This window comes from Bos javanicus, chromosome 13, assembly GCF_032452875.1.
Source record: "Bos javanicus breed banteng chromosome 13, ARS-OSU_banteng_1.0, whole genome shotgun sequence".
In the NCBI taxonomy this organism is placed as follows: Eukaryota; Metazoa; Chordata; class Mammalia; order Artiodactyla; family Bovidae; genus Bos; species Bos javanicus.
In genome coordinates, this window is record NC_083880.1 from 52,172,085 (window position 1) to 52,185,692 (window position 13,608).

General features: G+C 45.0%; 1 protein-coding gene across 9 annotated transcripts in view; it reads right to left on the reverse strand.

The window, feature by feature from the left end:
• Positions 1-358: 358 nt before the first annotated feature.
• The window catches only part of PTPRA (protein tyrosine phosphatase receptor type A), a 170,552-nt gene continuing 157,302 nt past the window's right edge, over positions 359-13,608 (reverse strand). For all 9 annotated transcript variants that reach the window (XM_061436735.1, XM_061436733.1, XM_061436732.1 and 6 more), the window contains 9 exons: positions 13,292-13,427; positions 12,471-12,620; positions 10,948-11,041; positions 10,552-10,628; positions 9,931-10,065; positions 3,222-3,347; positions 2,991-3,142; positions 1,310-1,445; positions 359-668 (listed from right to left, as the gene is read on the reverse strand). In XM_061436735.1, the coding sequence (XP_061292719.1) occupies positions 594-668; positions 1,310-1,445; positions 2,991-3,142; positions 3,222-3,347; positions 9,931-10,065; positions 10,552-10,628; positions 10,948-11,041; positions 12,471-12,620; positions 13,292-13,427 (1,081 nt within the window). In that variant the 3' untranslated portion in view covers positions 359-593. The remainder of the gene's footprint in view (positions 669-1,309; positions 1,446-2,990; positions 3,143-3,221; positions 3,348-9,930; positions 10,066-10,551; positions 10,629-10,947; positions 11,042-12,470; positions 12,621-13,291; positions 13,428-13,608) is intronic.

The following is a 13,608-nucleotide window of genomic DNA, read 5'->3' on the forward strand; positions in this document are numbered from 1 at the left end:
GCCCCGGCCCACACAAAGGGAGAGACATTCCTCAGGGAGTCAAAGCTTTTATTACCTGATAATCCCTAGTGTGGTGCCAGAGATACCACTCTGGTCCCTTTACTCCCCATGGTGGGATATGGGCGGTATGAGAAGGGGTCAAGGGTAGAGAGGGGAGAGATTATTTACAGAGCAGGAGGGGACAGTGGTCTGACTGGGGGCACTGGGACAACCGATTTCCTCAAGAGCTCTAATAACTTTGTGCTTTTTTTTCTTAGTTAATGCCTAGCTACCTGGAATGAGTTTTGTGTTTCTTCTTTAGGAAAACATGTATTGATATAAACCAAAGAACAATCAAGCCCAATTTCCAGGCAGAGGATTTCATGATATCAATCCAAACATCACACTATTTAATTCCCCAATAAAACATTGGAAAAAGGACTATCAGTGCTAACACATTTACATATAAAATCTCCACCTAATAGGTAATAGAAGCCTATGTACCAATTTCTAAAACAGTTGTAAGATATATACACAATTTAGGGTATATTAACAAAACAGAATATTACAAAATATTAAAGGCAATTCTCCTGTCCACGGGGCCTCATTGCCTCTCACTTGAAGTTGGCATAATCTGAGAATGCGTCAATATATTCCTGCACCACCTTGTAGCAGAACTCATACTGTTCCTGCAGAGTGAAAGTTGGGGGAAAAGGCCAGGGTTACTGAAGAGAGCAATATATCTGCAGCTCCTGACAAACCCGTTCTTTAAAAAATGGAAAATTAATAAGCACTTTTGCATTTCCACCTGAACCCTGATCTGCCTGCCTGCAGAATTCTGACAGCATTCTTTTCTGGGCTGAGTGAAGCCACCTTCTCCAGAAAGCAGAGACTGGAGGTGCAGATGGTGGTCCTAGCCCTTCAGAGGTCAGACGTGAGTTCACATCCGAGCACATACGCAGTGCTTACTGGTCATCTAGACTGTCAAGAGAACTGCTGAAAGGGAGCTGAGGAAAGGAGGTAGTCCTGAGTTCTCCCCATCTCAGACCTGTGGAGAAGTGAAGAGCCCTGACAGGCACCCCTTCTAGTCTGCACTGAGGCCACTAGCATCTCTTACTGGTATGGGGCTAGGCTATGCCCCCAACGCTCTCCTGCCTCCCAAAGCTTATTCTGTTTTTCTGAGGCACCTTGAGGAAGAATGAGTCTGTGGTTACACAGCCTTCTCTCTACCAGATAGGCCCCTCAGAACAGCCTCCCCCTGAGCTGGCTCTGGCAGAGAGGAGCTGTGGATGGTGTGTGGTGGCATGGATAAATAGGCAGGGTAGCATACCAGTGTCTGGACCATGTGTGGCCTCTGCAGTCGCAGGCTCTTGACGGTCTGGAAGACATCCAAAATCCCCTCTGCTTTCACCCGTTCCAGGACTGTGCTCAGGGCACAGAAGGTCCCTGTCCGTCCTGCCCCCGCACTGTAACAAAGAGATACACTCATCACACCTGCGTGGTGCAAGGTAGCTAGAGAATCTGGGGTTAGCCAAGAGAGGGTGACCAAGGGAGAGAGGAGCATGGGACACTGAAAAGTGTGGGCAAGGAAGTGTTTTTCGAAGTCAAGGAATCCTTTTAATTTGTCAATCCAATGGGCTAAAAGCCATGTTTTCATCTCCATTTCTCATATTGCTAATAAGAATTAGCATCTTTAAAAAAAAAAATTAGCATCTTTTCATGTTTACTGTCAAATGGTATCAGCTGATATACTTTGCCACTTTTTCTTCTTATAAATGTTTTTTTGAATGATTTATTTTTGTATGTGTAATAAATTAGCACAGCTCAAATTTCAAAAGGTTCAAAACATATAAAGTCTCCTTCCTACGCCATTTCTCCATCCTTTCAGTTTCCTCCTGGGAAACAACCAATGTCATCAAGTCCTTGTGTGTCCTTCCAAAGATAATTTATGCATATACCACATGTATTTTTTCTGTCTCCCACTGCTTTCCTCACTAAACAATAAATCTAGAGGACTATTCCAAACCAGTACATAAACAGATTCTAATTAATTTTCTGAAGCTCTGTAGTATAAGATGTATCAGAGCTTATGGAACCAGTCCCTTATTAATATGTTCAGATTATTTACCATCTTTAAAAAAAATTTTTTTTTTGGCTGTGCAGTGTGGCATGTGGGATCTTAGTTCCCTGACAAGGGAATGAACATGTGTCCCCTGCGTTGAAGCATGGAGTCTTAACAACTGGACTAACAGGGAAGTCCCTACCATCTTTTACTATTATAAATAGTGCTTCAATTCTCGTAATTACAATTTCATTGTGGCCATCTGAAGAACATCTACTGGGTCATTTCTAGAAGTTCCTTTGCTCATTATTTTATCTTCAGAACAAATGTGCAGAAATTTTAAATATATACTTTCTTCCCCTTTAAGAGAGATTCCCTTCTCCCAATTATAAAAGCAATACAAACACATGGTAAAATTTTATTTCTAAAATGCAGTCTCAAACAATGTGCCCCAAACTAAATCCACTCCCTCCCCCATGAGTTCTCATACTATCTTTCTTCTGTCAGTGACACCAGCATAACTATAGCCAGGCTAGGACACCCCTCTTTTTCACAACTATGTCTTATTCATTTTTCTTCAAACTGTTCTCTAAATCGTTGCCCTTTTCTCTTTTCCTATGTTTCTTAAGGAGGCAGGCCTTCCCATGTTGCGCAGCTGGTCTTCCCTACTGTCGGTCTCCCCTTTGTTCCCCTTCCCCAGCACTATTTCCTGCCCAGCATCTTAACTTAGAGACTGTTGTTCCCTAGCACTGGAAGTGTCGAGTTCAAACTCCAAGATCTTCTCTTATCATCTGGGCCTGTCCTAGTCATCAAACTTGATTGCCATGTCTCACCAACATCCCACTCTTGCCTGGCTTTCATCAGAGTCTGATAGAGGCTCCCATCTCGCCCCTATGCCTGCCTTTTGTGTCTTTTTCTCTCTTCTCCCTGAGGGCTGGGGTGGGCGTACCTGCAGTGCACGGTGATGGGGTGGTTCCCTGACTGTTGCTGCTGCTTCTGCACGGCTGCAATGATGCTGATCATGCCCTTTCCATCACTGGGGATGCCCACTTCAGGCCAGCCATGGAAGTGGAACTGCCGGATCTGCCGGCTCTTGTTCTCCTTGGGAGGAAGGAGGATCAGAGAGGTAGGTGCAACCCTGCTTTCCCTATGGGAGGAGCCCACCCATCAGGCATCTTACCCTGGTGTTGGTGACCAGGAGGTCTCTGACGGTATAGCTCTCACATTCTTCCTCCTTCTTCAGCTCCACTGTGATGTCTCCATATGACACCAGTCCATCAGAGGGCCAGTACTGGGCACATTTCTCCTGGGGGACAAATGGGAGAGGTGAGAGGCTGAGAATACCACATGTGGTAAAAGCAGGGCTGCTCTATGAGCAGACTGCTCCTCTCAATACAGTCCTTCTTACACCAACACACTTCTTCCCCAAGGTATCAAAAACTCAGGGTCATTCTATTACTTACCATCACTGTAATTAACTTCTGATCCTCAGCAGGACATCCATATTTAACAACTTAAGTCTACCAATCACTTAAGAGATAATCACTTAACCTTTTACTGTTACTTATTTATAGTCTAATTTGCAACACTGACAGGATTTATGAAGACTTCTGACCATCAGCTCATAGCTGCATCTAACGTTTAATGGCAGGGTGGAGGGAGAGGAGGAGTGAATATCTTTGTTCCGATTTCTTCTCCCCCCGACCCTCTTGAGGTGCTGCCACATTTGTAGTTGCTTATACACGTCAGATTGCTAACCCAGAAAAAAGCACCAGCTATGGCGCTTCAGAGCCCGGTCCACAGTGTGTTTTCATCCCTCGCCTCTTCAACTCTCTGCAGTGGCACCTTACAATCGCTAGTTCTTGTGTTTCTGTTCTTGTTAGCACAAGCTGGTTTACTGCGTTGTCTCTGCTTGCACCTGGCTCAGTTCCTTCTACAGCACCTTGCACACTGCCTGCATCTAGTAGGTTCTCAGTAAGTATCAGGGCCCCAGGTGGTGCTAGTGGTAAAGAACACGCCTGCAATGCAGGAGATATGAGACACAGGTTAGATCCCTGGGTTGGGAAGAGGCCCTGGAGGAGGGCTAGCATCCCACTCCAGTATTCTTGCATGGAGAATCCTATGGACAGAGGAGCCTAGGGGGCTACAGACCATAGAGTCGAAAAGAGTTGGACATAACTGAAGTAACTTAGTATGTAAGCAGTAAGTATCTGGTAAATGACTTTTAATGTCTATAGAACAAGCCAGGGTATAAATACATAAACAAAATAACAGTTATGCTGTCCTTTTTTTAGAGCATTTTAGGCGATATCCTAGATCCTGTTGACAATTTAAAGATACTCAGCCATAAATATACTCTATGCTCTATGTTCACTAGGAAAGATCTGGGAAAATTAAATACAAAAATAAAAATCACCAACAGTTTCTCAGTCCAAATAAAATCAATATTAAAAGTCCAATTTAATGACTTTAAAAAATATTTATTTGGCTGTGCTGGGTCTTAGTTGCGGCACAAGAGATATTTATTTGCAGCATGTGGGATCCAGTTCCCTGACCAGGCCCCCTGCACTGGGAGCTCAGAGTCTTAGCCACTGAACCACCAGGGAAGTCCCTTAATGACTTGCTTTTCATATGTGTGATCATTCATTACCCCCTTTATAAATGACCCTTAGCTCATTTTAAAACACAGGATTATTAAAGTGGTGGATCAAGGAAATGCCATAGAGCAGTGCTTTTCAATATGTGACTAGGAGCCCTGGGGATACCCTGAGAGTCAGAGCTCTGGACCCTCTCTTCAACAGAACAGTTTTAGAAAAGTCAAACCTAATTTTAAGTTTTGAAAAACCAAAACCCTTAATTAAGGCTCACCTTAAATGAGACTATGCTGGTTTTCAGGGATTCATGGGCAGAATGAGTTTTGCTATCACAGTTCCTTCCCAACACTACCTTTATACAGTTTATCAGTCAGAACTAAAGACTGGGCTTTAAAACCATTAGAAATACTAAGATACAAAGGGCTTGACAGCAACAGACTATAGGAGCCAGAATCACACTATGACAAGAAGAAATTATTAAGGTTCCATACTTAACAGCCTTCAGATATTTTAGATCTTCTTAGTTTAGGCAAAGAGGCATAACAGAGAAGAAAAGGGGCAGCCTGGAAGGAGGACTCCCAGGGATGTACCACTGAACCATCAAGAGTCCCCTCTTCAGGGAGTTCCTTGGTAGTCCAGCAGATAGAATTCCATGCTCCCACAGCAGGGGGCACAGGTTTGATCCCTGGTTGGGGAACTAAGATTCCGCTAGCTTTGTGGCATGGCAAAAAAAAAAAAAAAGTTCCCTCTTCAAACTATGGACAAAGAGTTGGTCAACAGTGAAAGCATGTAGCCAGAGCAGGCTGACTAATGGGGACAATCTGCCATGATTATCTGTGGCAGGCTCGAAAAATCAGATTAGTGCTATTGTAGGGTGAATGTCAAGGTGACACAGCTACTCCGGGGAAGCAGGTATCATGTGCTGAGAAAAAACAAGCACACTTCTGGGGATAGGATTTAAGGAATGATATAAGATAAAGAGAAGGCACATAAGGTGATTTTAGATGTTGGACCAATGGCAGGAAATTATCCTACTCAGCCAGGTGAAGGCTTACTGAATTTAGCTTCTGTGTGGGCTCCACAACAGAAACAGAAGAATCAGGTGGGGCTTAAATGGGACTTGACTCCCATGGTGCCGCTCAAGGGTGTGGGGAGACGTATGGCAAAAAGAGCTGTAAGAGAATCCAGAGCAGGGGCCAGCAGTGCCAGTACCCACTGTTTCCCAAGGCTAACATGCCTTGGTGTCCTGCTGAGAATGGAGACATGAGAGCTGAGTTGGGGAATGCAAGGCTGACAAATATGGGACCCTGCTCTCAAGGAGTAGAGGCTAAGACTCATCTCAGAACCCAAGCTCCACTCTGCATGTGAGGGCCAAAGGGGATGAGGGAAAATGGCAACTAGAAGACCTAAAAGAAGCAATGGAAACAGAGAGGAAGAAGGACCCAATTCAAGTCTTGGAGTGGATACCTCAGGAAAAGTTTCTAACTTTTGTACGCATGGGTAGATTTTCCCTCAAGATAAGGAAGCTTAAAGAGGATTTTTAAACAAGGAATGATATATTTAGATTTATATTTTCAAAAACATGCTGGCCTCCATGTGGAAAAATGGCTAAAAGGGGATGGGAATGGGAGTAGGTGGACTGGCTGCCAGGCTACTTAAGTGATGGAGGAGAGAGATGATTGTCTATATTGGGGTGACAGGAGTTACACTGAAGAGAAGTGAATATAATACTCAGCCTATGTCAAGACTCAGTGACAGACTGGTTGTGAAGAGTAAGAAAAGGAGAGGAATAAAGGTAACTCCTAGACTTCTGATATGAGCATCTGGGTGAAAGGTGGTACAGTGTACTGAGATGGGTAAGGATGGAATGAACCAGTGTGAAGGAAAGGAGGAAACCAAATTTTATTTGGGGCATATGAAGTTTGGGATTTTTAACAGACACCCATGAGAAGATATTACATAGCTATGTGGTCAACAGCTGGGAATGCTGGTGGTTTATTTGCTAAGTCATGTCCAACTCTTGCAACCCCATGGACTATAGCCTGCCAGGCTGCTCTGTCCATAGGATTTTTCTAGGCAAGAGTGCTAGAGTGGGTTGCCATTTCCTTCTCCAGGGGATCTTTCCAATCAAGGGATCGAATCCAAACAACTGGGAAGGTGGGGGGGAGGGGGTAATTGGGCTAGAGGCATAGATGTGAGAGTTCCTGGCATATAGGTAGTATTTAAAGCCACAGAACTGGATGAGATCCCCAAGGAAGTGTGTCAAAAGGGAACAAAAGTGGGTTAAGGCCTCAGTGTTGGACACTCCAATAATTAGAGGTCATTCAGAGGAGGAGGAAGTCACAAAAGAATAGCAAAGGAGCTTCCAGGCCAGTGAGTACAGGAGTGACATCATGGAAGTCAAGGGAAAAAAGTGTTCTGAGGATGGAGTGTGTGTTGGCGTACAAAGGAACTGCTACAAAGGAACCAGAAAGATAAGAAAAGAGAAGTAACTTTTGGATTGTCAAGATGGCAGTCACTGGTGACCTTGACTGAAGTAGTTCCCAGAGGACTCAAGCCTAGAAGGATGAGGAAGCTGAGAAGCTGAAAGACAAAGGTAGATGGATCACCCACATATAAACATTGGCCTCCAAGAACAGAGACAGGAACAGGAACCAAAAAAGGGGCAGCAAGCCAGGTGTTGGAGTCATCACTGGATGAGAGATCAGAAATGAGGAGTAGGTGTTGAAGTCTAGTAGATGAATGCTTGGAAACTTGCAAACTATGTAATCTAAAATTTACATTGTCGGGTTATGGACTCTAGGTATTGGAATCCCCAAAGAAGTGGAAACAGAGAAGTTTTTCAGTCTTTTCTCCTGCTGTCTTTGTTTACCTTCCTTCCACTACATAGCACTAAGTCTCTTGCTACAGTCTAGGGCTGACAACAGTGATGGGGATACAGAACTCTGTGGGCTGGGGTCTGATGCGATCGTGTTTTATTGTCTCTCTGGAGAAGTAGAATGTGTCCTTGGGTTGAGTTGACCCCATGCAGAAACTGCTAGGACTGCTCTGATCATGGTCCAAGCTGCAGCTGATGAGGGAATTCAGGCCTTACCAAACATCTTGGTGGACCATTATAGTTAAAATGATGGAGAAAAATAAAACAGGGAGAAGAGAATTTTTGGTTTTAATTCCTTTGGAATTTTAATATATACAGAATTTACATTTTTGGATCAGATGTTTTCTCTGGGAATTTAAACTGGGGGTGGGGAGTGGTCTTAAAGGAGACACTCTTCACTGTCTCATTTAGGCTTATTGTGTTAGTATCTCTTGAGAGCTACACCTGACAAGACGAATGGGAGGTGGAACATAAAGTAAAATTTTCTCTCAGAGGCCAATGAGGCTGGTAAAGAATGTTACTATAACCTGTACTGATCCATTTCAGAAGCTTCTGTTTCACTGGCCCTAAGACAGAGCACAAGGCACAGCGCTAGTAGGCAGGGGGGAATGGGCCGCACCACCTGAGACCAGTGTGTGCATGCCCCCCTTCTCCCCACCTCTACCCGTAAGAAATGTTTCCTGCCTCTCTGCCCTGTACTCTTACTAGGTCTGCTTCAAGGATGGAAAAGCCTGAAAAATCTGACTAGACAGAGTCTGAGGTATTCACTGGGCCACTTTTTATTACGGGGCAGTGGACAGAGAATGTGCTTGTCACTCCAGCATTTTCTGCCTACTCTTTGCATCTGACTGCCACAGATCCAGGAGGCAGAAGTGTGGCATGTAGGTCCCTATTTGCATATTCCATCACAGCTTATCAGAGAGAGTCAGGATACTGCACCTCATTCCTGACAATAAAGGAGTTCATCCCCCAACTGGCCTTTATTACACAGGTGTACACTTCCCCCAAATTTCTCACCTCATCAGTATTGTTATTAATGATAGAGGAAGATCAAAGATCTATTATGTATGTCTGTTGATTAGGTACATGATACAAATCCAGGAAGAGAAATCTTTCAAATTTAAATGATTAAATTTGAAGAAAATCTTGACAAATCAGAACATCAGGTAAGCAGATACAAAGCCTGTATCAAGGTTAAAATAAACAAACTGTCCAAGTACAGAATGGGAATGATGTGGTTTGGAACAATTAACATAAAAAATGTGTTTAAATCCCCGCTCCCCAGGCCCAGTTCAGTCCAGTAGCATCCCTGTGGCAGCGTCCTCTCTGCTTTTGGCTTGCTCTTTTCTAATGTGTCCTTCTAACTGCAGTCAGAGAGATTCTAAAAAACTTACAAATCTGAGACTGTCAAGGGTTCTTAAACTGCTTTACAAAATTCAAACTCTTCACTCTGGCTTAGAAGGACCTTCTCCCCAGGGCCCTTGCTGGCCTCTTCTGCTTGTTCTCTCGATTGTGCCCACTGCTAAGGCGTCATGAAGCAACCATTTACTGCACTGTCATCCACAGCAGAGAGAGTGTGAACATAATAAGCACTATCTGAACAAAGACTGGGCCTCTCTGTAATACTGGGAGAGGTGGGGTGGGAAGTGGACAGAGAAAGAGCGACCCCTGAGATTGAACGTACTCAGCAGAGGCTTCAAGGTTCTGACTCAGGAATGTGTTTGAGATTTCCTACACTGAATGTGAGCTGGCCTAGGGGCCTCTAAGGTCCCTTCATATTCTGAGTTCACTGACAATTCTAATTTTTAATTGACTCAGGGCTTTTAAAAAAAGATTTCCTTGTTATTGACTGTAACTTGTAAGTTTCTTGCTTCTGGAAAAAGAAAAAAAGCATGTGGTATATAAACAGGTCAGCAAATGTGCTATGGAACTAGCTATTGGATATATATGAAGAAACCATAATATTATTCTCTGTCATCCAATTAAAAAGTAAGTTTCTTGTTTTTATTTCTCAAATTCTATTGTTTTCTTTTGGGCAGTTGGCAAAGAGGTGACCCATCTTCCCATCAGTCTTCTGGTTAATTTCTCTGGCTTGGAAGGCTCCTTAAGGGACTTCACACAAGCTCCGATGGAGCTGCAGTCTGACTCTGTATCCCTCATCTTGCTAGCTCTGCTCTGCCCATGGAGGTGGGGTGTAGCAGGTACAAAGCTAGCCATGAGGAGACTGTATTTAGAACAGAAGTGAGAGGTTTGGGAATTGAATGGAAACTCAGACCAGTCCTGAGAGAAGCTGACTGTTCAAATACCAAGAGGCTGGGCAATGGCTATTTTATTAAATCAAAGAAAAATCCTCTTAGCTTCCCCCCCTCTCCCTGCCTGTTGCTTGTCTCCCACAGCCCAGGATCTTTTGAACTCACCTGGCCTCTCTCCTCCAGTTCTGTTAGCATCACGATAGAGCAAGATTTCCACTCCCAAATCATTCGCCAGAAGTCCTCAATTGTGTGGAACAGAGGGCCTTGGCTGGCGATATAGGAGTCCTTCTGCCGGTACCCCTATGAAGGCCAGGTCAATGTGAGATGACATGTGAGTAAGATGGTTTGATCACGGAGGGGCTAGTAGAGAAGACAGGCCACTGGGCTGGGGAGGGGGCTGCCTAGAGGCAAACAAATCCCAGGCAGAGCTCCTCTTTGGCCAAGGACCAAATTCTGGATGGCACACTGGTTTCCTTGCATGAGGGTGAAGGAAGTGGGGCTGGGGCTACGATGAGCACAAATGGGAAGGTCCAGAGGTTAGTGTTTTTAGCCTTTGGTTTGTGCTGTGAACTTTTCCTTCCAGCTCTTACATTGGTGTTTACCCTCTGTTACCCCACCTTCTACTCTTGGGGGGTCTGACAGACCTAGTGCACAGGAAGGGTATCAGTTCTGCATTTGATGACTGACTCAAAGACCATCCTTTCAAGCAGTGAGAGGGCAGCACTGCAAGGCCCAGCTCAATCTCCATGAAGTGTTGGGAGCTAAGGGGACACTGCCACAACTTACATCAATGAAGGATGCGTTCACGTAGTCTGTGTTCTCCTCACCCCTCTTAACTGGAATGATCACTCTGTTGAATTCATCTGCAAGAAGGACAGCAGCTTGTGGCTCCCCAGCATCACCTGTCCTCTCCTCCCTCTCTTTTCATCTATCCCCGCCTCTTCTCAGGCTCTGGGCAGACGTAATTCCAGCTGGGTAACAACATGCCTATTCCTATCCCAGGAGGCAGAAAACTTTGGCCTTCCTGCTCTTTGCAAAAGCCACTGAAGAACTGGGAGCAATAAGAGACAATGTCATAATTCTTGTCTCCAAGCTGATCATTAACTAGTACAGAAGAAGGCTGAAGGGTTAAGGGAAAGGGGGATGGGCATTAGGGCTTTGGGGTCAGGAGAGGGCTCTTACATGGAATGATCTGTAAAACCCTATTCTTCTTCATGTTGGCTGGAAGGTTTCCGGTCCGCATCTTGTCGTTCTGGATTTTGATCGATGTTAATTTCTGAATTGGGAAGGGGAAGGGAAACATTACTGGTCTCAGTAACTGAACTTGACAAGATTATGTCTGTCACTGGACCTGCATCCAGGCCACACTGGTTGCACACTGCTCTTCTCATCAGAGCCCTGATCTCCATTTCCACATGCTCTTATCAGACCATTGTTTTTTCAACTTTAAGATCAGTGAACAAGACAAGAACGTCTGGGAAACACTGCTTTCCAGGGCCCTGTGGACCACTGTGTTATTTCCTTGGACTGGCACTTTATGATCCTGGAGCAAGGAATCTAGTGTGCCCTTCCTCCCTCCCTCCCTGCTGTTCTATTCCCAGAGGCTGTCTTACCTTCTTTAGAAAAACCTTATTAAGATGGTTTCTTCTCCTGATTCCAAGGTTTCTTCCTGATCTTTGCTACTCAAAGTGTATCCTATAAACCAGAAGCATCAGCCTCATCTTGTCAAATATGCAGAATCTCAGGCCCCAACTCAGAGTTGCTGAATCAGAGCCCCGAGGTAACCTCTTAGTTTCAGGAGTGCTTATGGAAAGTGGTCCTCCCCGTCCCAACCCAGAAATTTCTTGCTTCTGGGAGCACTTTTATTGCTGAGACTGTGACACATCCCATAAATGTGTTTAGAACCATTGTCTATCTGAATACGGCAGGGTCAGCAACCTACGGTCTATGAGCCAAGCTGGTCTACTGATTGTAAATGAAGTTTTATGGAAACACTGCCGTGTTCATTTGTTTACATGGTATCTATGGCTGCTTTTGTGCTAAAACATTGCAGAGTTAAGTAGTTGTGAATAGACCATATGGCCTGCAAAGCCAAAAATATTTATTCTGCATAAGTTTATTCCTGCTGTACATTGTAATCACCTGGGAGGGGCAGCTGAGGGACTTAAAAAAAAACAAACCACTGCCTGTTTTTGTTTCTTCACCCACTCCCTAAATGCAACCCAAGTGATTCTAACATGCAGGATTGAGAATGACTAGGGTATGAGTCCAGTACTTTTGCCTAGAAAATCCCATGGATGGAGGAGCCTGGTAGGCTGCAGTCCATGGGGTCGCTAGAGTCGGACACGACTGAGCGACTTCACTTTCACTTTTCACTTTCATGCATTGGAGAAGGAAATGGCAACCCACTCCAGTGTTCTTGCCTGGAGAATCCCAGGGATGGGGAAGCCTGGTGGGCTGCCGTCTATGGGGTCGCACAGAGTCGGACACGACTGATGCGACTTAGCAGCAGCAGCAGCAGCAGCAGCAGCAGCAGCAGCAGCAGGGTATGAGTAACGGGCCACAGACACACCTCCCTAACTATCCACATGCCTTGAAAGAGGATTTACCATTTGTTGGCAAACTCAAAAGCAGTCAAACATTCTGTATGCCGCAGGTCACACAGATCCTTCTTTCTGAAAGAAGACAGTTCAACTCCAACTCACCTTAAACTCCTCCTCTAGTCCATTGTTGCTGGTCCCTGGGATTTTGTTATAAATTTTCTGCAGATGTGTTTCTAGAGAGGTGACTTCCAGTTCTGTATCCCCATATAGATAATGCTCCAGAAGGGCTTGGTATATGAAGACGTATTGCATCTGAAATATGGATGATGCAGAGTTCCTAGTTACACACTGGTGGTGCCGGAGCACTCTCTCCCACACTCCTGTTTCACTTCAGTCCACTTCTTTGATCCCAACACATATAAAATGATTTGCTCTTGTCCAAATTCAAGGAGGTAGGACTCAAAATGCCTGAGTGCCTCTAGGGGTGCTTAAACTTGAGAGGGAGAGTCCTACTCTGATACTCTCCTGGAGAGAAGGACAGATCCAATCCATTCATTCATCCATATCCAGAGCATAGATGGATAGACTGAAGGGCTGTCAAACCCCGGTGACACAGAAAGCCCATGCCAGCCCTCTTCCCAGTGCTGTGCCCTCTGCACCCCATTCCCTAACCAGAGTTGATCACACTGCTGCTCCTGGACCTGGCTGAGCTGTGTCACCACTCTGGGGCAATGGCTCTTCCCTTAGGACCTGTTCCATATCCTTAGGGCCTAGTGCAAATGACATCTGCCCATCTTCCTGACTCCCCGAGGGCACACCCTTCTCTGTGCTCCATATTCTTTTACTACATAATTTATAAGGCCCTTTGTCACACTGTATGATGATCATTTACAATAACCTGGGAGATTGAGTAATCTACGAGGTAGATAGATGTTTTGGTCCTAATATGCCCCCCACCTTTGTTTCACACACAAACCACTCACGTCTGTTTGCACCATCTGGCAGCGCTGTGCCCGGATCCGGCTCACAAAGCCATAAACGTCCACTTTCCGCTCTGTATGCATCATATCCAGCATGGCATCGATGACAACAAAGGTACCTGTACGTCCTACACCCGCACTGTGGCCAGAGAGCAGGAGTATTACTGGGATGGCTAGCATGCCTTGGGGGAACACAAAGGGAGGGGGAAGCACAGGGTAGAGCTCTTTCTTCAAGCCTTTACATTCTAATTCTGTATGGAGCAGAGCTGGGACTCTCATGGAACCAACAACCCCACTGTATTGTGAACTCCTTACCTCGA